At 41.5% G+C, this 25,892-nt stretch overlaps 1 protein-coding gene across 2 annotated transcripts in view; it reads left to right on the plus strand.

Moving 5' to 3' along the window:
• Positions 1-1,731: 1,731 nt before the first annotated feature.
• The window catches only part of MAP3K20 (mitogen-activated protein kinase kinase kinase 20), a 125,989-nt gene continuing 101,828 nt past the window's right edge, over positions 1,732-25,892 (plus strand). The window contains exons 1-2 of one of the 2 annotated variants that reach the window (XM_084643368.1): positions 1,732-1,825; positions 9,919-10,108. In XM_084643368.1, the coding sequence (XP_084499494.1) occupies positions 9,950-10,108 (159 nt within the window). In that variant the 5' untranslated portion in view covers positions 1,732-1,825; positions 9,919-9,949. The remainder of the gene's footprint in view (positions 1,826-9,918; positions 10,109-25,892) is intronic. The other variant, XM_084643367.1, reaches the window with a different exon arrangement.

Below are 25,892 nucleotides of genomic sequence, written 5' to 3' on the forward strand. Positions count from 1 at the left end.
TATATGTACAGTTGGGATTATTTTTTCAAATGTGCATTAATTTGCATTTATCAACACTGAATTTCATCTGCCATTTTATTGCCCAGTCATCCACTTTTGTGAGATCTCCCTGTAACTTCTCCCTGCCTGCTTTGGACTTAATTATCTTGAATAATTTTGTATCATCTGCAAGCTTTGCTATTTCATTGTTGACCCCCTTTTCCAGATCATTAGGAAATATATTGAACAGCCAGAGCCAGCTCTAGGTTTTTTGCCGCCCCAAGCAAAAAATTTGCTGCCTCAAGCTTCGAGAGCGCAATTGCCCAAGCCAAAAAAAAAAAAGGGATGGCTGGAATGCCGCCCCTGGAATTGTGCCACCCCAAGCATGTGCTTGCTTTGCTGGTGCCTAAAGCCGGTCCTGTGAACAGCACAGTTCCCACTACAGATCCTTGGGAGACCCGACGACTCACCTCTCTCCATTGTGAAAACTATTTATTCCTACCCTGTGTTTCCTACCTTTCAACCTGTTACTGATCCATTAGAGCAGTGCTTCTCAAGCTATCTGATGTGGGGGACCGGCAATTCTTTTTTCCAATGTGCGCGCAGACCGGCAGCCGATGGCTCTCAGACTGGACCACCGCTTTGAGTAGCACTGCATTAGAGGACCTTCCATCTTGTCTGATGGCCCTTTAGTTTCTTTAAGAGCCTTTTGTGAGGACTTTATCAAAGACTTTCTGAAAATTCAAGTACAGTATATCAACTGGATCACTGTTATTCACATGCTAGTTGACTCTCACAAATATTTCTGATAAGATTGGTGAGGCCCAATTTCCCTTTACAAAAGCCATCTCGACTCTTCCTCAATTCTGATAATTTTGTTCTTTACTATAGGTTCTATCAGTTTCCCCAGTACTGAAGTTATGCTCACTGGCCCGCAACTGACAGGATCTCCTCTGGAATCCTTTTTTAAAAATCACTGTTACATTAGCTACGATCCAGAGATCTGGTACAGAGGCTGATTTCAGTGCTAGGTTACATACTATAGTTAGCAGTTCTGCTATTTCATATTTGCATTCTTCAGCACTTGTGGGTGAATACCATCTGGCCCTGGTGTCTTATTTTGGTTGGCTTATCAATTTGTTCTAAAACCTCTACTATTTGGGACAGTACTTCCTATTTGTGACCCAAAAACAATACCTCTGATGTGGGTATCTGCCCTGTGCAGCCTTGTAGTGAAGACCGATGCAACGGGCTTGTCGTCCTAGAGTACTGCTTGAGCACCTTTGTTGTCCACACTGCCTGCTTGGCAGGCTTCCTGCCTCTGATGGACTTTAAACCAAAGTCACTGTTAGTTTTTGCGTCTTCAGCACATCGCTTCCCAACTTCTTCCTGGGCTTGTACAGGTTACTTGCCAGAGTGCGGGTTCCTTATTTTCCTCAGCTCTCTTTAACTCCGGGGAACTAGTCATTTTGAAAACAAGGCTCAAGTCTGGGACAGCTAAAGACCTGTCCGCTTTGAAACTTCCCCGTCCTGTTGCTTGGCCGCACCCTGCATGTGGAGGATTCTCTCCCGCTCCCATTTTGTCTCTGCCCCACAGTTCGGTGTCTCTCATTTCAGGGCTGGGCTTGCGGGGGGGGACTTAGCTCCTCGCTTGAGGGCCTTCGCTGTGTGACAGGCGTGGTGCCCGGGCCCCCTGCCCGCTGGGGCAGCGCGCGGGGTGGTGCCGGCTGGCTGGCTGCACGGAGGCGGGGTGTGTGGCTGACTCCTGGACTCGCACCGGAAGCGTGGGAGACACCCCGCCGGCAGACGCGGTCACGCCGGTTCCAGCCTCCCCGCAAGCGCCCAGGTGAGTTGTTCGCGGCTGGCTGCGCACGGGCACCGCCGGCCCGGGCTCCCGGGGAGAAGGTAGGGAGAGGAGAGCGCCGCGGGCTGCTCCCGGCAGGGGGCCGGAGCCGTGCGCTCGCTGGCGGCGGGGAGCCCCTGGCCGCGGCACCTCTCACGGATCCGCCCGGGACGCTCGGCGGGCCTCCGGGCACAGCCGCCCCTCAGGAGCCAGCTCCCTGACCCGCGCGGTGACGAGCCGCGGCTTCACTGCGCCAGCGGAGGGCTGGGGTCAAGCTGCCTCAGTTCCGCCCCTGGGGTTGCGGTTTTGTCCCGAGCCCACCCTTCCCCTGGGGAGGGCCCGGGGGCGGGAGAGCGCTGCCCTGGCGGGTTTGCGGCTCTAGCCCAGCCCAGCCCATGCCAGGAACGAACAAAACTCCAGCCCTGCTCCCCTGTAACTTTCAGCATTGGCAGTCAGAGCAAGGGAGGCAAGAGCTACGCTTCCCCTGCAAGCCTGGCATTCAGTCACACACAGCTAACTTTTGTATGATTGCTTCCTTCTGACTGGCCGCTGGTCCTGCTTATGATCTCAGTTGCACCGTGTAAATCAGTGCAACTCCACTGACCTCTGATTTCAACTGAAATCAGAGTTCTGCACAAGGATGCCATTTGCTCTTTCCTCTTCTTGTTCTGACATGTCCCCCCCTCTAAGCCATAGCAACTTTGAAAGTCCTTGGAGATATTTTTGTATGCCAGTATGTGACCTGACCTTTCCTCCTTGGAGCTGAGTCCTCTGCTCAGCATCCAGGGAGGCCAATTTCTTTGAAAAACAAAAACCTTGCATTTGGTTTTGGTTTTGCTTTTGGTAAGGGCACATATATAGTTCCCCAGAACTGCATTAAAGTGTAATGGCTTACATTATAAGTGTTAGGTCCTATTAATGTTTTGTGAGTGGCAGAGAGAGAGTGTGTGCTGGTATACCGTGATATAACAAACCACTCAGAATAAGAAATTCACCTTTAAAAATAATATTTATTTCTGATTATATGTAGGACTTGGACAGTTAACATTTAACAAAGAGAAAGTTCTCCTTTTTTCTCCCCTTTTTAAATGAGATTTCAAGTGAATTCATTTTATATACACATTGAACACACGCTGCCTTTTCCTAGCATTTTGCACTCCCTCAGTTTGAACACTTGAACTTAACCTTCATCTCCCCCCACCCTCCAGCAAAGCAATATATTCTTCTTGTCTTTTTGTTTCTGTGCTGTGGTATTTCTACATCTGTAATGTTTCTTGCCTCGAATATGACTTTACTTTTATATTTCTTCCATAAACCCCTCCATCCAGCATGATTCTTGTAGAGGTTCAGTGGTTAACCATCAGTATACAATGGATATTTAATTTTTTAATTCAGAAGCAGAACTAATTTGCAAATACTGGATTAAGTGGGACAGATGTAGCTCGGTGGGGTGGTGATTTGGAATCATCTTTAGGGCCCAGTCCTGCATGGTTGAATTTAGTGAGAGTAGGATCAGGCTTCTTGAGACTAATGAAGCTAAACAAATTAAGACCCTGACAAAATATGTAGACATTGATCCTGGAATCAGATATGCTGATGCCTGTGTGGAGGCCCATGGCTCCACAGATCTGACTGCAGAATCAAAGCCTTGTATTGTAAACTCCTTACCCATGTTGTGTACATTGTTGAATACAGTGTTGGGAAATAATAGTGTAAAGTAACTAAAATGGTGCAAGTGACTTAGTATCTCTGAGTGTATATTTTCTGTTTAAAATGAAACATGAAGAGTCTTAAATCTCCACATGCAATGCAATATAGATCTAAAATAGAATAGTTTTGAATCATTTAAACTGAGCACTAAATTGTGTGATCATTCTCTGAAACTAACAGATATATAAACTTCAGCTATTCAGACAAAATTAGAAATAAATTACAGAGGTTTTATAATTCCTTAGTTTTCAGACACATGAGATGGTAGAACTATAATTAATCATGTGATAAAGGTGTGCACAGTGTTGATTTTGTCTTAATTTATTGTAAGAATTAGAGAAAGGTTAGCAAAATGTTTATTTTAGAACATTGCATGGAGTTTACATCTTATCCTTTTAATGTTTATCATAAACAATGGGGTGATGATGGCTCTGTTTTATATACAGAGTTTTTCCTGCATTATTTATTTCTTTATGTAATGAAGATTACATAAATGTAATCTTACATAAATTACATAATTGTAATAACAGATTACCACAGTGATTCCTTGCCCCTTTTCCAGTCAGACAAGGCAATGGACAACTCCTTTTTATGTTTTTATTTTAATTTTTAAATTTTGCTATTGAATGGAATATATTTGACCTCTTCTAGGACTAGAGACAGTATCAGAGTATCAGACTTGAGGATGGTCTAAAAATGGATGGCCAAAGATCTTGAAAGCCAAGGAACTGTTTTGCCAAATAAGGAATCTTGGCACATGCTACTGTGTATTTTAAGCTAGTACAAATGTAGTCCTACTTTATTGGCAAAGTGTTGGCAGTATGTGACCCCAAAAAAACACTGAAAACTACTTTGACCGTGTTACAAAATCAGAAAGTGCGGTGAGGGGAGTGAATAATTTAGTAGCTCGCTATGATGATTTGCAATGGGATTGCTAGAAGTAATCCAAACAATTGAATATTAAAATAGCTCCAGGGATGTGTGCAACAGGACAGATTCAGTACTCTGTATTATAAATGCACACAAATCTAACACCAGTATATTGGGACACAGACATATTGTGCAAGTTGTGCTAATCCTGTTCCTTTTTGTGTCTCTCACATTTAAACCATCAGTGGCAACTCGATCTACAATATAAATAGTAACTGATAAAATATTAGGGCTCTGTGCTTCCCTATGCACATACCGAAGAGGGGAGTTCTGCCTCTGTAGCATTTCCCCATCCAACACATGCAAGCCCTTTTGCAGAGTTGGAGAGACAGGGGAAGTGGGTGGGCTTCATCAGGTTCCATTCTCTAACAGTGAAACACACTGAGACAGAATTAATTTGCACTGTTTTTCCTATTCAGTGCTACAGGACTCCCTCATTCATTAGAGAAGATCCAACTCCAGGAAACTTCTCTTTGTAGAAGCTAGTGAGACTCGATGACAGAGTGAAGGCAGAGGGCATCTGACGGGTGTCTTTTGTCTTCTGTGGATTCCACAAGATCCGTGTGTTAAGGGAACATGGGAGAGAGCAAACCATCCTTTGTGCCTCCATTCCCAATGGAAGAATTTGGAGGAAATTCTGAGTTTCAAAACAGAGCTGTCTTTCATAGGTTGGTTATTCCTACTTAGAAGTGAATGAGGCCCATAGTTAAATGTGGACATCAGTGGCTAGCTATCAGATGGTGTTAAGCATGCTGAGAATTTATTACTGTATTGAGCTGATCATGCTGTTGCCGAACAATTTGGATACAAAGCGACATACAATAATAGACTGCTAGTTACTGAATTAAAATAGAAATCTAAAGTGCAACAGAATGTTCCTTAGATCCTCTTCTCTTTGGTGCAAAAGTCAACAATTTCTAAGATCGCTGCAGAAATTGCTGTAAGGAGGGAAAAAAATAACTTTCAAAAGAGAAGATGGCTTCAGTTCTTGGGTTGTATTACTTCCAGCTCATGTTAACTGATAGAAATCAAAATTGAAGTTCAAGAAAGGAAAACTCTTTATTTTCATAAGGTGATAGGTTCTTTAGAAATACCTGAGAGAGAAAATGACTGAACCATTGCTTCAAATACTTACAATTCACAGTATTACTGAGCTGCCACAGCTTCGCTTCATAGACAACAAAGCCAATTAACATAGTTTCCCCCACCGCTATAGTACAATAACAGCTAGAATGATAGAACTGTGGGGAGTACAAAGTTTCAGGCTATTGTGGTAGTTCTTTTTGAAAGAAGCAAAACAGAAAACTGTTACAATGAAAGATGCTCTTGTCTGAAAAGATCTGAAAATGCAGTGCTCAAGAGTAGAAGAGTGAAGCACTTGTTTTGGAGTAGAAGTATAAAAACTCAGTCTGGGGCCTAACGAACTATAAGAATTTTCTGTTGATCCACTGTATAAACCCAGATTTGGCACACAATTGTAAAGTATCTCTTAAAACATGACAACAAGTTAATTAATAATGACGTGTAATACTCATATAGTAGTAACAGATACACCCAAACAATTGTTTTCTCCCACAAAACAAAGGGATTAATCTTTCCAGTTGACAATTAGCTGTTTTGTAGCTATACTGTAGATATGAAATAACAGTCAAATAGGTCTATTCTCTCATCCAGAAGAGGGCGACTGTGCATAACTCATGTTGGCATTAATTACAGATACCTGTATTAATAGCAGTTACCTGCATACATCTCCCATGAGCTCATTGGAAAATATATTTTGAAGAATGCAGTATGAACCAGTGTGTCATCTTTAAAATGTCTTAATGATATAGTATGCCAGTGACTCAGATGTCTCTAGGCTTGTAGACAGTAGCAGATAAACTGTTTGCATTGGAAAGGAGTAAAGTTAGGGAGACATAAAATAACTTTGAGACATTTTCATTGATGGGGAAAGACCTATTGTGGATTTTGGGAATTAGTGAGTGAGTGAACAAAGGGGAATGAAAAGCATCACAAAATGTACATTGTTCAGTTATGTGACAACTGTGATTCAGTTTTATTTATCCTTTGTGATATACTAGTAAATGTTGAGAGGTATATTTTGTCTAAATAGCAAAATCTTAATAGTATAAGATCTTGCTCTGTGCTAGTAAATTTTTGAGAAGCTGTGTGGGTAACTTATTCTGTGTGTATGGGTTATGGGATCTGTAGGTTCTACAATAATTTAAAATAATTAGGTAGCTCTGACAGCTATTAATGCAAATGGTGAATACAGGAAATAGTGTACCTGTTCCCCCAAGAGTATTTTCCCTTTGCCTTTGTTTCTGTTCCTTCTGTCATCTCCAGCTCAACCACTTTTCATCACCTGTTTACGATTCTCTGTCTAATTTATGGTCCAATCCTATATACATTTATGCACGTGTCAAGGTTCCTTCCCCATTCTGAACTCTAGGGTACAGATGTGGGGACCTGAATGAAAACTTCCTAAGCTTACTTTTACCAGCTTAGGTTAAAACTTCCCCAAGGTACAAACTATTTTACCCTTTGCCCTTGGACTTCCACTGCCACCACTAAACTTTATCTGGGTTCCTGAGAAAACGTAGTTTGGAAACGTCTCCCCCCCCCAAATCCCCCTAACCCTTGCACCCCACTTCCTGGGGAAGGTTTGGTAAAAATCCTCACCAATTTGCATAGGTGACCACAGACCCAAACCCTTGGATCTTAGAATAATGAAAAAGCATTCAGTTTTCTTACAAGAAGACTTTTAATAGAAGTAAAAAAGAATCACCTCTGTAAAATCAGGATGATAAATACCTTACAGGGTAGTTAGATTCAAAACCTAGAGAATCCCTCTAGGCAAAACCTTAAGTTACAAAAAAGACACACAGACAGGAATATTCATTCTGTTCAGCACAGCTATTTTCTCAGCCATTTAAAGAAATCATAATCTAACACATACCTAGCTAGATTACTTACTAAGTTCTAAGACTCCATTCCTGTTCTGTCCTGGCAAAGGCATCGCACAGACAGACACAGACCCTTTGTTTTTCTCCCTCCTTCCAGCTTTTGAAAGTATCTTGTCTCCTCATTGGTCATTTTGGTCAGGGGCCAGCGACGTTACCTTTAGCTTCTTAACCCTTTACAGGTGAAAGTATTTTTCCTCTGGCCAGGAGGGATTTTAAAGGTGATTACGCTTCCCTTTATATTTATGACAGCACGCAAGTAGCTTTACTGCAATTAATAATTCCATTGTCTATAGTGAGACTACTCAGGTGAGTGAAGTTAAGTAGGTGCATCAGTGTTTGCAAGACTGTGGCTTTATGATGTAAGTCCTCAGGGTAGGGAGCTTGTCTTTTCATTTGCCTATAAAGCACCATGTATACCTGTAGTACTGCATAAACAATAATAATTAGCTGTGAAATCTATTGAAGGGAAGAGCACAAATGGGCAGTTTCTGGCCACAAGGAAATAAGGGGCTGATGGCAAAGAAGCAGGAAAATAAAATTGAGTTTATCCAAAAAGAGGCTGGAATGTTGGGAACCAATCTCTGTTCCCAAAATTTTTTAAATTTCATCTATATACAGCACAGTTTCAAAGGATTTGAGCCACATAAGATTAATAAACACCAAAGTAAATGCAATAACAACACTAGACCTGCGTAGGGAAGCAACCAAAAAAGGTTGCCACATAATTAAGATTCATCCCAGCTCACAACACACCAGCAACAGTTCACTTCAGCTCAGAGGGTTTGGTAAGAAAAAGAACCCATATTCCCTCACAGATGGTCTGGGAGATAAACTATGTTTGTCTCTAAATTCTGTGTCCTAAATTTGCCTCTCGAAAAAAATGCCTTCGATAAAAGTATTATGTTGTATCTTGCATCATGGACTAAATAGTCAACCAATGCTTTCAGCCTTATAGGACTTTGTCAGTGGATAGTCAAAATGTTTAAAAATAAGCAAGAAAACCGAGAAGACATTGCAGGTAGTCCTAGACAATGTTTAAAGAACCAGTTGCTGCTTCACAGCTGGAGACCTGCAGTAACCAAATAGTGACTGAAACTGGATTTCTAGTCAGCTGTAATCTAAAGTCCATAGCACAGTTGCATTGAAATCTTGGGGGGGGGGACCATAATCATTTTTTTAGTATTACAGTAGAGCCTAGGAACCCCAATCAGTGATGTTTGTGCTTGGCGCTATTCAGACATGTAACCTAGAAGATAGTCCAGGCCCCAGACAGTACACAATGCTTAGATCCTGTTTTGAGGAGTACTATAGAAAACATAAGGGCTTATTTAAACACAGAGTTGCACTGGTTTAACTCATGGTGTAATTTTAATTGGTGCAGAGGCTGCCTGGGCACACTTATTTTGGTTTAGCTGAAGTTAATTAGGAACTGGTTTAACCTAAATCAAAATAAACCACTCTTAAACTGAAATACAATTTTCCACAGAGGATTTAAACTGGTTTAGATAAATCAGGGCAAATTAAACTGGTGCAAGTTTGTGTGTAGACAAGCCTCTGACAAATCATCTTATAGAAACCTTGCAAGAACTGCAGGATCCCACATGCTTGGCAGCGCCACTGAGGATCAAAACCTTTTTAGTTTACAACACTATAAAAATAGATTCAAAATTAATCCACAAATGTGATGGCTGTGAGTGATCAGCCACTCACTTAGGTGATAATAACATTTTTAAAAATCTACTACAGCCATAGGATTTATCACTAATAATCTACTGGAAGGACATTCTGTTCCTCTGACAACAAATATGGTATGATCTCTTAAAACTGTAAAATCCATTCTTGGCAGTATGCTCAGGATTTCACATATTAAAACTGAGAAATTATTTTCCACTTATGCTTTGTTATAACATTCAAGCATAACTGAGTTACTTTGGGAAGAGATTTTTATTTTGGCCATCTTTTTCCATGTCTTTCTACCTTTCTCAGCGTGCAGAGAAGAGTACATGGGCCTCAGGCTTACATCGCACTCCTGCCAGAATGTTCAGTTGCTTAGGCTATGTATATTTTCTGTGAAGTGATCACACAACATGGAGAGATTGCATGCTCCAGATTCCAGAACTCCTATGCAAGCTCCAGCTGAAAGTGCATTTCCCGTTTGTCAGTGTGCTTCATGTTAGGGGACCTGTTGACGCACTAGCCTTTTGCAGTGCTGCTCCAGTGTGTGCAGGAAACATCACTAAATCCAAGGAAAATTTCTAACCATTTCTCTGCAAACAGCTGCTTCTCAGAGTCTGGACAAACTCTATAAAATGTTTGCATAGGCTATTGGCATGTGAGTTTCTTAACTTTATTTTCCCTTTAATCTGTTCACTGGTTTTTGCTGTAACTTGTTTATGGCAATCGGTTCTTGCTTTATGATATCTAAAGCATGGTTAGGAGTGTAATAATTCTGTGGAACAGACGTATTAATTAGACTTTTTCTCCTTACAGATTTTGTTGTGGTATATTTTGTCATTATGAGATGTCGTCTCTCAGTGCTTCATTTGTGCAAATTCAATTTGATGACTTGCAGTTCTTTGAAAGCTGTGGTGGAGGGAGTTTTGGGAGCGTTTATCGAGCCCGATGGATATCACAGGACAAAGAGGTGGCTGTAAAGAAGCTGCTCAAAATAGAGAAGGAGGTAAGAATTCACTTCTGGTTTTTTTTCTGCTATGAAACAAATTACTGTTAATAATATCTGAATGTTTTCCACTCTGTTCCTGATCAAGGAAGACCTCCTTGGGATTTTTTTGTTTTAGTTATTTAAGCCAGTTGAATGGTGGTTGTTAGAGTTTAAACATGCTGAGTGTCTTCTGCATCTGTTCCACAGGATTCTTCCTTCCCTGTTTTTTTTTTTTTTTCCTGCCCTGCTTCCTCTTACCCCTCTCAGAGGTCCCTTGCCACAGTGACCCTCTGGAACAGGGCCGGATTAACGCAGGGGCTTTAGGGGCTGCAGCCCAGGGCCCCAGGCTAAGGGAGGGCCCCGCAAAAATAAATCCATAATTATATACAATTCAGTGGTCACCAACCTGTTGATCGTGATCGACTGGTCAATCCTGGAGCCTCTGCCTGTCGATCACGATCTCCGGGCCGCTAAAAGTCCAGCGGTGCAGCATGGCTCAGGCAGGCTGCCTGCATGCCATGGCCTCTTGGAAGTGGCCAGCTGCTGACACGTCTCTGTGGCCCCTGGTGGCGGGGGGGGCAGGCGGGTCCGCGCACTACCCCCACCCCCAGCACCGTCCTTGCAGCTCCCATTGGCTGGTTCCCGGCCAATGGGAGCTGCGGGGGCGGCACTTATGGGCACAGGCAGCACACGGAGACACGCTGTTCCCCTCCCTGCGGGGGCGCAAAGCAGTCGGCCGCTTCCAGAGCGGCATGGGGCCATGGCAGGCTGGCAGTCTGCCTCAGCCCTGCTGCGCTGCCGGCCAGGACCCACCTGTGGTAAGCACCTCCCGGCCGGAGCCAGCAGCTCTCACCCCCTCCTGCACCCCACCTCCCTGCCCCAGGTCAGAATCCCCTCCTGCACCAGACTCCTTCCCAGAGCCCGCACCCCTCACCCTCTCCTGCACCCAAACTTTCTCCCAGAAAGAAATTAATATAACAGCTGTTCTAAGGTAAGGAGTAGGCTATTCTGAATTAACTATAGTCTACATGTTTTAAGACTGAAATGTAACCACAGGCGGCTTTATGTAAATTAAAAGGCAAGTTTAGTATAGCGTTAATAGCCTCGATGCCATAATTGTGATCATTTTGTTTTAAATTGGGAAAAAGACTTTTATACAGGATCACAAAATCTAATAGCCCCAGGCCCGCAGGAGAGTTAATCCGTCCCTGCTCTGGAGGAGAAGAGCAAGGTGCATCCTGTGGGCTATTCAGTCCCATTTAGTACTGTTGGCCAAACAGATCACCAGATAGTAATAGGAAACAGTTGAACTCTCCTTTTGCGCTCTTAACTTCTGGCCTGTGTTTGAGGGAGCAGCCTTGGTCCTGCACTGTCCATGGTATAAGTCTTCATAGAGTTAGCCCCAGCTTTTAGTTGGGTGTTACCCCCAGCTCCCCTCATGTCCACACAGTAAAACCTCACCCAAGTTCAATGGTGCTTTCAACTGATCTGGTTGCGGGTGCAAGCTATAGAATAGGTTCCACTTGCAGGTTCACTGAGCAGTGAGGACACAGTCCTAAATCACTCAAGTGCTAACAGTCCTCCAATGACTTCCCACAGTTCCTCCTCCTCCAATGACCAGAAGGATGGACAAATTCTCCCATGATTCACTGGGAAAGAATCATAGACCAACTCAGCTTACTGCAGCACAAAGAACTATGGAATGTACCCCCAGAAGCCCTGGTGACATACAGGGGGAGTGCAGCACCTGTGAGAATGCAGTAATTTGAATAGGGTCATGCAATGAAACTGCTCAAACTCAGGCTAGGCTAATCTGGGTGTCAATCAGCTGGACTAACTCTGCAGTAAAATCTTACCCTTGTGGCAGGGAATTGTCGAATCCTTAGACAGCCTTTCGAGTACTAAATCCTTCTGATTTTCACACAATATTCTTACTCCCCAGAATTGCAAAATGCGTTTGAGTCAGTTCTCAGTTAAAGAGGAGGAAAAAAGATTTGAAGGGTATTACATTTATTAAATATTCAGATGTGATGGTGTCTTGAATGTGACAGCATTTGGAGAGCATAATTGTTTTCCACTTCAGATGACAGTCCAAATTAAGATGTCAAATCCCCACATCTCCTGTGGAGGTCAATGGGAGATATGGATGCTCAGTCACATTGAAATTCAGGATAGAAATTCAGTTTTTAATTTGGATTAATTTTTTTCATTAACTTTCTTAATTTTATTTAAAAAACAGCTGTGGGAATAACTGATTTTTAATGTTTTGTTTTGTTTTTTTTTGGTTCACTGGCGATACCAAAAAATTGAATCAAAATTTCATTTCAGGTTGATCCATGACAAAAAAATCTTCAGCAAACCAAAAATGTGGTGGTGGTTTTTAAAAATGTCTTCCAGATTAAATAAAACCTTTTAAAAATTAATTCTTAAATAAAATTGAAGTAAAACTCAAAACATGAAGTTGTACTGAATTAAAAAATCAAAATGCTTCATTTTTAAAGGCCAGAACAAAACATTTTGATTTTGGGAGATTTTGTTGTTTGTTTTGTCAATTAAACCATTTGGTGAGTTATCAAATTCACAAAATGTTTCAAGTGACCCAAATCAGCATATTTTGGCAAAGAAAATTTTTGTCTGAAGATTTCACCCAATTCTAAAAAATGTATGTTTTATTAAAAAAAACTTTAAAAAAAATAATTTTGCTTCCTGGCTAAGAAAGGTTTGCAGACCAACATAGATATTTGTGGCTTGATTTAAAATTTGAAAAAACCCTGCTCTCTGGTAGCAATGGCAGATGTCACACTACAAACATGAATTGGCAGCGTGTATCATGATTTGCTAATTATTTGATGCAAACTACTTAAAGCAACTTTTGACCTTGGTAACTATAGGCTGGTTAGCCTGACATCAATTCTGGGCAAAATAATGAAAAAGCTTCTATGGGATTCAGTTAATAAAGGATGGGAACATAATTAATTCCTGTCAACATAGTTTTATTGAAAATAGGTCTTGTCAAAAAAAACTGATTTCATTCTTTGATGAGATTGCAAGTTTGGTTGATAAATGTAACTACATCGATGTAATAGACTTAGACTTTTGTGTGGCTTTTCTGATTATAAAAAATTAAATGGATTAAAAACTGGCTAACTGACAGATCTCAGAAAAATGATGGGCGATCATCATGGAATATGAGTCTTTCTAGGTGGGTTTTTACAGGGATCAGTATTAATCCTGATTCTATTCAACATTTTTCATCAGTGATCTGGAAGTTAATATAAAATCATTGCTGATAAAATTTGCAGATGACATAAAGATTAGTGGTATGTTAAAAAAATGACAGGGAAGTTGTACAGAGTGATCTGGGTAGGATGGGCCGATTGAAACAAAATGTGTGTTGTTGCAGTCAAATGCAAAGTTATACATCTTTGAATGAGGAATGCTGGCTATAGATTACGGGACTGTATCCTGGAAAGCAGTGTGTCTGAGAAGGATTTAGAGGTCATAGTTGACAAGCAACTCAACATGAGTTCCCAGTGATGCTGTGGGGAAAAGGACGAATGCAATCCTTGTATGTATAATAAAAGCTTTATCTGGCATATTAGGTGTATGGGGGGTTCCGGTCAGTCAAAAATTCTAGTTAACTAAGAGGAAGGGAGTTTGGGTGTGGGAGGGGACTCAGGTCTGGGGTTCGGGGTGTGTGTGCAGGGCGCAGGCTCTGGGAGGGAGTTTGGATGCAGGAGGGGGCTCAGGGCAGGGGGTTGGTGTGCAGGAGGGCATGCGGGGCGCCATATCCAGGCGGCGCTCACCTCGGGCGGTTTTCTGCAAGCAGCGACATATCCCTACTGCTCCTAGGCAGAGGTGCGGCTAGGTGGCTCTGCATGCTGCCTCTGCCTGCAGGCTCTGCCCCCGCAGCTCCCATTGACTGTGGTTCCCAGTCAATGGGAGCTGCAGGGCCAGCACTTGGTGCAGGGCGGGGGCAGTGCACAGAGCCCCCATGGCCGTTCCTCCACCTAGGAGCAACAGGGACATGTCGCCGCTTCTGGGGAGCCACTCAGAGCCAGGAAGGGAACCTGCTGGCCCTGCACCAAACTAGACTTTCAATGAAGATTAGAAATGCCAGTTTATAGAGCTTTCTGGTTGGTAAAGTGCCAGATAACACAGCTTTTACTGTATATCAGGAAAGTAGCGAGTAGGAATAGGGAGGTGGTTTTACCGCTGTATGTGGTATTGGTGAGACTGATACTGAAATGTTGTATTTAGTTCTGGTATTCAGATTTTTAAAAGAGCCACAAAAATGCTTCAGGGGCTGGAGAAAATGCCTTAGCTCAAGAGACTTTAACAGCTCAATCTGTTTAGCTTATCAAAAGAAAATTGAGAGGTGACTTGACTACAGTGTATAAGCACATCACAGGGAGAAAATACCAGCTACTACAGGGCTCTTTAATCTATTGGAGAATGGCATAACAAGAATCAATGGTAGGAAGTTGAAGTCAGACATATTCAAACTGGAGAGTGAGGGTGACTGACCATTGGCAAGGGAAGTTGTGGATTCTCCTGGTTTTGATGTCTTCGTATCAAGACTGGATGCCTTTCTGGAAGATGTGCTTTAGCCAAACAGAAATTATTCCATTCACTACAGGGGTAATGGGTTAAAATTTAATGGCCTGAGATATACAGAATGTCAGACTAAATGATCTAATGGTCCCTTCTGGCCTTAAACTCTAAATCGTAGGGCTTATCTACAAAAATACACAGAAAAATTAATCTGAATTAAGTAAAGGTGTAATTTTAAAGTGGATTAGTTAACGTCCACATGAGTTAAGGGAGTTTATTTAGAATTAAAATGGCTTTGTCAGTTCAGCTTAATCCACTTCCAAAGTGGAGTCTGAATAAGAGCACTCACACAAGGATTTAAAGCAGTTTAACCAATCCACTTTAAATTAACATCTTTTATTAACTTTTCTGAGTTCCCTGTGTAGACAAGCTCTGTGATAGTTAAGATTCTTTTAATATGTTGTTCAGTTTATCCAGAATTATGATTAAAAGCCATAATGATTCCCTGTAAATGTAACTGTCTTATCTTTCTGAATATAATCAAACAGCAACTTGTTATAACTGTACATATTTATATTGTTTAGTTGATGTTTGGACAATCAGTGTTTTAGCCGAGAAACTAATTATTGCTGCTTATGGTATCTTTGGAAGTAAACGTTTTGGTAAATTTCCTTTTAAACTCCATGATTGATTCTTTTTTTTTTCTATTAACTTCTGCCAGTGATCCAAAACAATTGATTAAAGAAAAAAACCTGTAGAAGCGTTTTGGGGACGCTTTCTCATAAGTGTTTTGTCATTGCTAGCTGTGATTCCAATGGTTGAAGCCAGGTTAAAAAAGCTATGGAATCTTTCTCTTGAGTTATTTTGAGTTTAAAAAGAACAAAAAATAAAGCAAATAAATAAATAAAGCCATGTAGTAAAGCTACAGTTTCCGTATCTGGTTTTCTTGATTAAAAATAAATATAAAATAAAGAGTAGTATGGTGTGTGTGATAGTCAAGTGAGATGAGCTCCAGTTGTATATATCTGAAGATAATGCCTACCCAAATGTGTACCTACATATCTTAATCAAATATGTATTCAGAGAAGCTTAGTTATGAACATATTAATAAGCATTTTTCAATGTTAGCTCATAGTTTCATTATAAGCCATAATTAAATAATTTTGAGAAATGGGAAGAGCTCTATCAGACACCAACTTCTTACAGACAGACAATAAAATATGACTTCATATAAGGGTGTGTATGTGTGTGAATGAGCATAGATGAATAGGCATATTGAGAAGAAGAAATATTCTACAAGGCCTTGATTTGAATACCAAAGCTGAAAACTCAGTGCAAGACTTTGATTATGTAAACTGCATCTCAAATGATTATAAAATAGCAGCAGAAACAAAATTAAATTGCAGCTTTACTATTTAATCCAGAATACTGGGGGGGGGTGGTTGGTTATAAATAGGGACCTGTTCTATGAGTTACTTTTCATAAACTAGTATTTAATGATTCAGATGAGTACTATGATGTTTAAACTGTGTGCGGGAAAAATAGAATTCTTTCCTATACTGTAGGAATGTTGCTAGTCTCCCAGATGCATGCCTGTTGTTTTTGTGCATGGGCAAAGTGAATTAATGTCTGGGACCCTGATTTGACATCCATTTAAGGCCTTGTCTACACTGCCACTTTACAGCGCTGAAATTTTCTCGCTCAGGGGTGTGAAAAAATACCCCCCCGAGAGATGCAAGTTTCAGCACTGTAAAGTGGTAGTGTAGACAGTGCATCAGCGCTGGGAGCGCCACGGGGGGTGGGGGGTGGGGGGTTTTTGCCCTTTTTTTTTTTTTTATTTACAGCGCTGGGCGAGCTCTCTCCCAGAGCTGGTGCCGCAACTACACAGCCACGTTAAAGCGCTGCTGCAGCAGCGCTTCAACGTTGGTCGTGAAGACACACCCCAAGTCAGTCAGAGTTGCATTGAGCCCTAAGAGTCTAATCCTACAAAGTGCTGCTAATCCTCAAATCATCCCTAACTCAATAACCAGCACAGATTTTCACCTGATGGAAATGTTCAAATTCACCTATTGTTTTAGACACTGCCTCTTTACATTTTAACTGAGCAGCATCTGCTAACCAAAATCCCCTCTGTTGTGTTGTAGAACTGTGCAGTTCAGTCATTATTCATCGCAGGTCATGGATTACTATGGGGGTTTTGAGTAACTGTTCTCAGAAACTGTGAAGGAAATCAGAAATACTTTTTTATATTTTAAAGTTGCTGAGATGCTGCAGCTCATTTCCATAAATACCTTTTTAACAGACTGTGATGATTACAGGACTTGTGGCACCTTAGAGACTAACCAGTTTATTTGAGCGTAAGCTGTAGCTCACGAAAGCTCATGCTCAAATAAATTGGTTAGTCTCTAAGGTGCCACAAGTACTCCTGTTCTTTTTGCGAATACAGACTAACACGGCTGTTACTCTGAAACAGATATAACTGTTAGTGTTGGAAAAACTTAGTCTGAAATCCTATTTTTTTCAACCAATAAACCAACAAATAAAATAAAGAGCCTCTGCAAGTTACAGAGGTTTAACTAGCTCTTATGTGCAACTATTGGTGCACTACTCACATTTTCTTGTTGGAATTTTGCCTGAAAAATGCTTTGATTTAATTTTAACATCACTGTTCTTGAGCAGTACTTTGAAACCTTGCAAACTATCCTTACACTATTGATGGACAATAGTAATATGTCTGGTTTGTTTACTCAGTTTCTAGCATGTATAAACATTCTTTTTTATAACAGGAATACTAATATACAAAGAGAATAATTCAGTTTTATGCAGCATACCAGTAGTAAGAAAACACAGCCATTATAGTATCCAGCATACGTGCTGCTGGTGGTCTGTACAAGCTGCAGTGTAAACTCCGAGGGTGAAGATTGGGAATTGTGGCTAAAAGGAAAGCAAATTAAACTAAACTATTACTGAGAACCATTGATTCACCAGCCTTACCACTTGTGAATTAAAAATGTTGTTTTTGAGTGTGCTATTAATTCTCTGTATTTTATCCTGTCAGTCATGCCTGAATAATGTGTTTTAGTTTTGTTGAGCATCAAGCATAAAAACATGTTTTCACTAGATCTGATGCTGTTGTCTTTGAAGTCTGGCTACTCTCAATGGAACTGAATTTTATATTGTCAGGTTTTCCAGTTTAGATTAGTTTATGTAAGGAGCTTATGCTGTTGTTTTTTAAAACTGATTTATAAAAGTGGACTTGTTACATGGTTTTAAAAAAAGAAAAGAAAAGACAATTTGTTTGCATTTTAAGTGGGTCTCTCCCCTAAATGCTGCCCATATATGTAACTTCCAAGCTAGATGAGTTCAGTTTAATCACATGAATGTCACAAATGTTTGCAGTCTTAAAAGAGAGTATGTGGTAATGCTAAATCTAGGACACAAAAGTAGGAACTGCAAATAACTTTTGTGAGCAACAAGAGAAAAGCAACAGAGTAAAACAGAATAAAACAAACTGAAATCAATACTTAACTCAGTAAGGACTAAAAATAGAGGTGTTCTTTTTGCTTCCAGTTTATAGATATTAAAGATACTCGGTGGCAGTCTTGACTGGATTTCCTTTCTGGGAGGTTTATGTGATGAAGGGCTATTTTAATGTCATTTTATCAGCTCTTTATAGGAACTATTTTTCCCTTTCATCTCAGTATCTACAAATAATGCTTTTCCGTAGACTGTTTCTTCTACTAAAACTTCTGAGAATCTTTATTTTAATTCTTCTGTTACATTTAAGAGGGGGAAAAAGGCCATCTTCTCGGTAACCAGCTCAGTTACGCCAATGGTGTCTACAATCATCCTTGCCTCCTGTTTCATTTGTCTTTTGTGAAAAATAAATAATTTAAGATACTTAACTTGACTCTGAGGAGAATGGTGCTCTAACCTGTTGTTCTTGTGCCACCTCAGCCTCTGACTGGTGGCATTTGTTGGGCAGGGAACTGTGGCTACTACGCTGTCCACTTCAAACGTTGTAAAATGAATAGTTGTGGCCAGGGGAGAGACGTCTAGTAAGAACCTTTGGCCGTGCCTGCTGCTGAAGTTGGTCTTCCACTCTTTTCTCAAGGAGATTTTTATGGAGGGCTTAAATCCTGTAGGATTTCTGTGTTTGTTATTTTCCCTGGGGACTGTAGACAGAGGATAGCCTTAGATGATTCATTGAGCACAAGTGCTACTTAAGTCTTCAGAGTTATTGTTGTCACAACCAATATGATGCCAAAACACTGTCAATGTCTAGCAGAGACACTGTTGGAAGAGATGGTATGACCTCCTCAGAATAGGCTGATTGCTGGAAAAAATAGGCTTTATTTTTTCATTGTGTATGTATGTGGTTTTTTTAACTGTATCTTCTAATCCAGTGGGTTTTCAAACTGTGGGTCACAACCCAGTACTGGGTCACGGAATGGGAAGCACTGGGTTGCAGTGACTATGGTCAGCACTGCCAACTGGACCTTAAAAGTCCCATTGGTGGTACTGCCCAGCTAAAGCAGGCTAGTTCCTACCTGTTCCGATACCACGCTGCAGGAAGCAGCCAGCAGCAGGTAGGAACTAGGTGGTGTGGGGCCACGGGGCTCCGTGCGCTGCCCCTGCCCCAAGCACTGGCTCCACACTCCCATTGGCCGGTTCCCAGCCAATGGGAGCTGGAGGGGGCGGTGCCTGCGGGTGAGAGCTGAGCGGAGCCGCTTGCACGCTTCTACCTAGGAGCTGGACCAGCTGCTGGCCACTTCTGGCGTGCAGCGTGGTCCACGGTGCCAGGACAGGCGGGAAGCCTACCTCTGCACCCCAACTGCGCCACTGACCGGGAGCCGCTGGAAGTAAGCCTGCGCCCTGACCCCCAGCCTGGAGCCCCCTCATGTACCCCAAACCTCTCATCCCCAGCTGCACTCCCAGCCCAGAGCCCTGACCCCCTCCTGCACCCTAACCCTCTGCCCCATCCCAGAGCCCCCTCTGACACCCTGAACCCTTATTCCCACCCCACAGCCCTCACCCCCCGCACCTCAATCCTCTGCCCCAGCCCCGAGTCCCTCCTACACCCCAAACCCCTCATCCCCAGCTCTGTTGGGTCGTGGGCATCAACAGTTTTCTTCAGCTGGGTCACCAGAAAAAAGTTTGAAATCCACTGTTCTAATCCCTTGTGCCAGCCTCCCCAAACTATCATGAAAATGTATCACAGCTCCCGCACAAAATCCAATTGTCTGCATTTTATCGCATGACAGATCTATTTATGAATATGGTATAGCCATACATTGGTAATTTCTAAAGTAATGTCCATGATGACTTACATATTAATGTCATGCCTCTTACCTAAGGTATTTCTACTACATGTGATATCTTATACAGAAAGCTCCATGTGGCACTGTGAATCTATTATACAGCTGGAACCCTAGATTTGTATGTGGTCCTACGTATCCTCTCCCTTTCCTATCATCCCACGGCCCACTTTGTCCAGTACAATCAGTATGATATTCTGTCTATTCTTTATTTTGAAAATAAATGTAATATATGCTGCCTCAATTTTAAATTTCCAGTATGCAGCAAATTTTTGGATTGCTAGTGAATGAATTACAGAAGATGTGATAGGAAGACTAAGGGACTGACAACTAGCTGGAGGACAATTGGGGCTTTTTGGGAGATGGTTTTGGTCTTTGGTGTCCCGCAGGCTGTTGAAGTTTTTGGCATTAGGAAAAGTATACATCTCCCTTTTCCTTTTATGCAGGTGCAGATTATTTTAAATTTGGAGGGAAAGTTGCATTACTCATCTCCCTCTGTTGGCAACCCTTGACACCAAATGGCTGCCCTGCTGTGTCCCCTTCTAATATCTGCCATGGTATTTAATGACCCATGGCTTTTGCGAAATGATTAGCTGTTTGTTATTGTTGACTTTTAAGGTATCCTCAGACTTCGTTGTTAAGGAGATATTAATAGGAACAATTAATGCGTCTCTCAGGTAGTTTGAAGACTCAGGGAGAGATCCTTGTGTTATTTTACACTCCGCTCACATTATGAGTGTTCTCTCTGCATCTATTTAGACTGTGGGCCAGTGATACTCAAACTGAGGCTTACAAGCCACAAGTGGCTCTTTAATGTCTCCCCTGCTCTTTGCAGCACATGATATTAAAACACTGTGTGATTTAATTATTAACCAATCAGGATGCTTTTACTATGTTATTAGCCAATTGTACATAAAATAATACTTGGTCAGTCATTTTGCTGCGAGAATTATAATTCTTGCAGCAAAATGACTGACCAACTAAACTAAACATTTCCCCTGTCATACTGTTTAAACATGAATCTATAGTACTATGGCAAATGAAACAAATTCACTTGACTATGGCTCTTTTGTGTAATGTTGATTGGTAATTTGGCTCTTGAACCACAGAGGTTTGAGTATCACTACTATAGACCATTTGTTTAATGACAACATAGAGTAGCACAAAAGTCCCTGGTTATGGAAAATTATTTATTTTTCTTATTGAAACTAGGAACATGCTGTATGATGAGCTGTTAAAATGGCGTGTGGAGAGACTGAAAGGTCCATCTCCCCCTCGCTGTAGGATACTAGGCATAGGAGCATCGATAAGAAATTAGCTGTTCCTTCCAGCGGTGGACTGAGTCTCTGTTCTGTGGGATCCCTAATATGGGGTTGGAGGTATATTAACAGCTTAACTAAAACTCTGCTAGTGTTAATCAAAACTCCTGTTGACTTCATGAGTTGAGTAAGGATCATATAATTTCACTCATTTTACATAGTTTCTGTACTGACAAATGGAGAAATAGTGATAAATAAGAGGCTATTGCAAATGCTAGCTCTGAGTCTAATATAATCAACTTAGGTCCCAGTTGTGCAAATACTTACACACAGACTTTATGGCTATGAGTGGTTCTTTACATGTGTGCAAGTGTTCACAGGATTTGGATCCTATTTTACAAGCTTTTTGGGGGACAAACCATCTTTTCGTTATATGTAGGTCCATAGCCTAGCACAGTGATGCATCAGTCTTTGGTTTGTCCCTCTTGGCACTACTACAATACTAATAATAATGGGCTTTTGAATAATGTTTCTTTTCTCTGAGAGGGCCAGTAAAATACTTGGTAAGGCTAGTAATGCTCTCTATTTTTGCTTTTTTGTCTGTTTCCAAGCTTATTTTTTGTCTGCATTCCCACAAGGTGGCTGGGTGAAGTCTGTGCGTACAGTTTTATTGAAAGCAAAAATCTCAAAGAATTTGCATGCCAACCTGATAGATGTATCAAAATTAGGGCTGTCAAGCTATTAAAAAAAATTGATAACACTATTGAAAAAATTAATCATGTGATGAATCTTACTATTACATAATAATAGAATACTATTTATATAAATATGTTTGGATGTTTTCCACATTTTCAAATATATTGATTTCAATTACAACACAGAATACAAAGTGTAAAGTGGTCACTTTATATTTATTACGAATAGTTACGCTATTAAAATACAAGAAATAGTATTTGTCAATTCACTTAATCGCAGTACTGTAGTGCAATCTCTTTATCATTAAAGTTGAATTTACAAATATAGAATTATGTACAAAAAAAACCCTGCACTCAAAAACAAAACAGTGTAACAAGTCCACTCAGTCCTACTTCTTGTTCAGCCAATTGCTAAGACAAACAAGTTTCTTTACATTTGCAGGAGATAATGCTGCCCGCTTCTTGTTTACGTCACCTGAAAGTGAGAACAGGCATTTGCATGGCACTGTTGTAGCCGGCGTTGCAAGATATTTACGTGCCAGATGCGCTAAATATTTTTTTGCATGATTCAACCACCATTCCAGAGGATGTATCCATGCTGATGACAGGTTCTACTTGATAACAATCCAAAGCAGTGCAGACCAACACATGTTAATTTTCCTCATCTGAGTCGGTTGCCACCAGCAGAAGGTTGATTCTTTTTCAGTGGTTCTGTAGTTTTCACATCAGAGTGTTGTTCTTTTAAGACCTCTAAAAGAATTCTCCACACCCCATTCCAATCAGATTTTGGAAGTCACTTCAGATTCTTAAATCTTGGGTCGAGTGCTGTAGCTATCTTTAAAAATCTCACATTGGTATTGTGGTGGGCGGTGCCCCACTCCCATGCCAGATTGGGCTTCAACAGGCCAGAGCAGCTGTGCAGGGCGGTAGCCAATCAGGGAGGGCCTGTTAGAAAGCCAGTTAGGGCCAGTATTACAGCCAGGCAATCAGGCCCTATATAAAGGCTGCCCAGGAAGGGATCAGGCAGTCTCTCCCAGGCCTTCAGAGGGTGAAGGTCCATCTCCTGCGTGAAGAGACTAGCACAGTGCTGGGCAGGCAGGGGGAGCAGAAGGGAACTCCCACCTGGGGGGCTGCGGGCCCTGAGAAAAAGGGCCTTGCCAGTGCAAAGGGGCTGAAGGGGAAGCAGCCCAGGGAGAGAGACGGACAAAGGGAGAGAAAGGGAGGAAAGGCAGGAAGGCTGCCGCCAAAGGGTCCCTGGGTCAGGATCCAGAGTAGAGGGCGGGCCTGGGTTCCCTCCACCCTTTCCCCTTGCACTTCCACCTGGCCGTTTGGAGTGGCCATCACGGACTGCACCAGACCCTTGCCAAAAGGGGTTAGACTTTGGGGTGTGGTTGGCCATTATGGCTGGGGCAAAGAGAAGGACTACTGATAACACCAAACCCCTGGAAGGGGGTGAGACCGGAGCAGTGGGCACTGCCAGAGGGCAATGTCCTGAAGAGGATGCTGCAAGCTGGGAGCAACGCGGGTTGAGATGCCAATCTCGGGCGAGAGACAGACAGGACAGCACCGGCAGAGGGTGCTCCTTATGAACTGAGCTAATTCCCAGAGTGAACAGCAGGAGGCGCTGAGGTGGTGAGTCCCAACCTCATCACAGGTACCTTCTTTGCGTTTTGTCAAATCTGTAGTGAAAGTGTTCTTAAAATGAACACCATGTGCTGGGTCATCATCTGAGACTGCTATAACATGAAATAAATGGCAGAATGAGGGTAAAAAACAGAGCAGGAGACATACAATTCTCCCCCAAGGAGTTCAGTCAAATTTAATTGACACTTTTTTTTTTTAACGAGTATCATCAGCATGGAAGCGTGTCCTCTGGAATGGTGGCCAAATCATGAAGGGGCATACAAATGTTTAGCATATCTGGCACATAAATACCTTGCAATGCCAGCTACAAAAGTGCCATGTGACGGTTCTTACTTTTTGGTGAGGTAAATAAGAGGCGAGCAGCATTATGTTCCGTAAATGTAAACAAACTTGTTTGTCTTAGTGATTGGTTGAACAAGAAGTAGGACTGAGTGGACTTGTTAGCTCTAAAGTTTCACATTGTTTTGTTTTTGAGTGAAGTTATGTAACAAAAACTCCTATATTTGTAAGTTCAAATTTGACGATAAAGAGATTGCACTACAGTACTTGTATGAGGTGAATTGAAAAGTACTGTTTCTTTTATAATTTTTAAGTGCAAATATTTGCAATAAAAATATAAAGAGTACTGTACACTATATTCTGTTGTAATTGAAATCACTATTTGAAAATGTAGAAAAACACTGGGTCATGTACCCACCCCAGCACATGTAGAAGGCCTAGTGTCCATGACAATGCTAACGTAGCTTATATGCTTGCCCCCTGCATTGGGATGAAAGGGGGGGAAGACAGAAGGCTTTGCACCTTCTTTTCTTTTCCTTTCCTTTCCTTCCACCTTGCACATCCATCCACCCAAGGCCAGCATGGTTGAGCTCTTAGTGCTTTCCTTATGGGAGAAAAAAAATCTGATTTTTAGAATGAAAAATTAAGTTTAATCACAAAAAAACCTCACAATCCATCACTATGTTAGTATAGTTTGGTGGGAGCCAGGCAAAGCTAAAATTTTATGTTTATATACCAGCATATAGCATTCTAGTTTTTAAAAATTGGGGTTCCCAGTAGCAGCAGTGAAAACAAAAGCTATGAGTAGTATCAGCAACAGAGGCAGTGAAGCTGTTAGCAGACTTAGAAAGAGAGTGCTGAATTGATTTGCATTCAGTTAACATTTGGAAAGTTAACTTTGCAAGCATACAGGCTAGGAACAAATCTTTAAAATGAAAGCTTAGATTCTACACAAGTTGTTGTCACTCACCCAGTGAAGACAGAGTCACCACAGGTAAGTGTATTTCTCCAGTCCTGCTAAGTAGAGATGCTGTTGACGTGAAAATCAGTCATTAAAAAAATAGTTTAAAAGTGGTGTTGGAGACTACACCTACTAAAATCTTCCTGTGACGATGTGTTTTTTGCAAGCATCTTCTCCTAGTTCAGATCTATTTTTTTCTCTTCCCTGTCGCCCTGAGAAAGGCCTGCACAAACAAAAGAAATTAGCTGTAGGGAAACACACTAAATGATTATACCCAAAGTGCTGTCAACTTGAAAAGGTAGAAAATATTTTTTCTCTTGTCACTTTCAGCTCTCGTCATCTTAGATATTATTTGAGACAATAGTAGTTAAGACTGTACAGGGTGAATAAAAATAAATGATTTAAAAAAATCAAATTAGATTTTGTATTTAAATCAGATTTTTTTAAAATGTAAATAAAAAAACAGGTGCAACAGAGTACAGGTGGACCCCTTTATCTTCTGCCACTTATTCACCCACAAACCAGCCAGAAACCTCTGCTTTGGTGCAATCACCTGTGCTCTTCCCACCACCTTGTAGCTACAGACAGTGTCAGGCTTGCAGCCAGCAGGGGAGAGTGGCCTTTAACTCCCTAGCTTCTCGCTTTCTTCCTGCCAGCCTTCATGTAGCCCCTGGTTAATGAGTCTGGCAGCTGTTCCCTGTTTGCCACTTAGGCCTGGACTTACTCAGCCAGCTCCAATTCCCCTTTTCTGATTGGAGCTGGTGTGACAGAGGTCTGGCTCAGGGTTTCTAGCCAATACCCTGTCACAACAGGTTTACTTATTAAAAAAAAATTTTTTTTTAAATTAAATTTGAAATTGTGAACCTATGTTAAGTCCTCAACTTAAAATAATCTATTAAATAGTTTAAAATACCAAAAATAATATTAAACAGTATATGTTTGCTCCCACGTTTCAAAAAACAACAACAAAGGCACCCTGAACTGCTGGAAGTCTCTGGCTAAGCACCTGCAACCAGCGTTTGCTGAAGTGATTAACCAGCTTTTCACAGCAATAGCCTCTTCTGCAGGTGCAGAGAGAGTATTTTCTTTGTT

The sequence above is a fragment of the Lepidochelys olivacea genome, assembly GCF_965140295.1.
Source record: "Lepidochelys olivacea isolate rLepOli2 genome assembly, chromosome: 11".
Classification (NCBI taxonomy): Eukaryota; Metazoa; Chordata; order Testudines; family Cheloniidae; genus Lepidochelys; species Lepidochelys olivacea.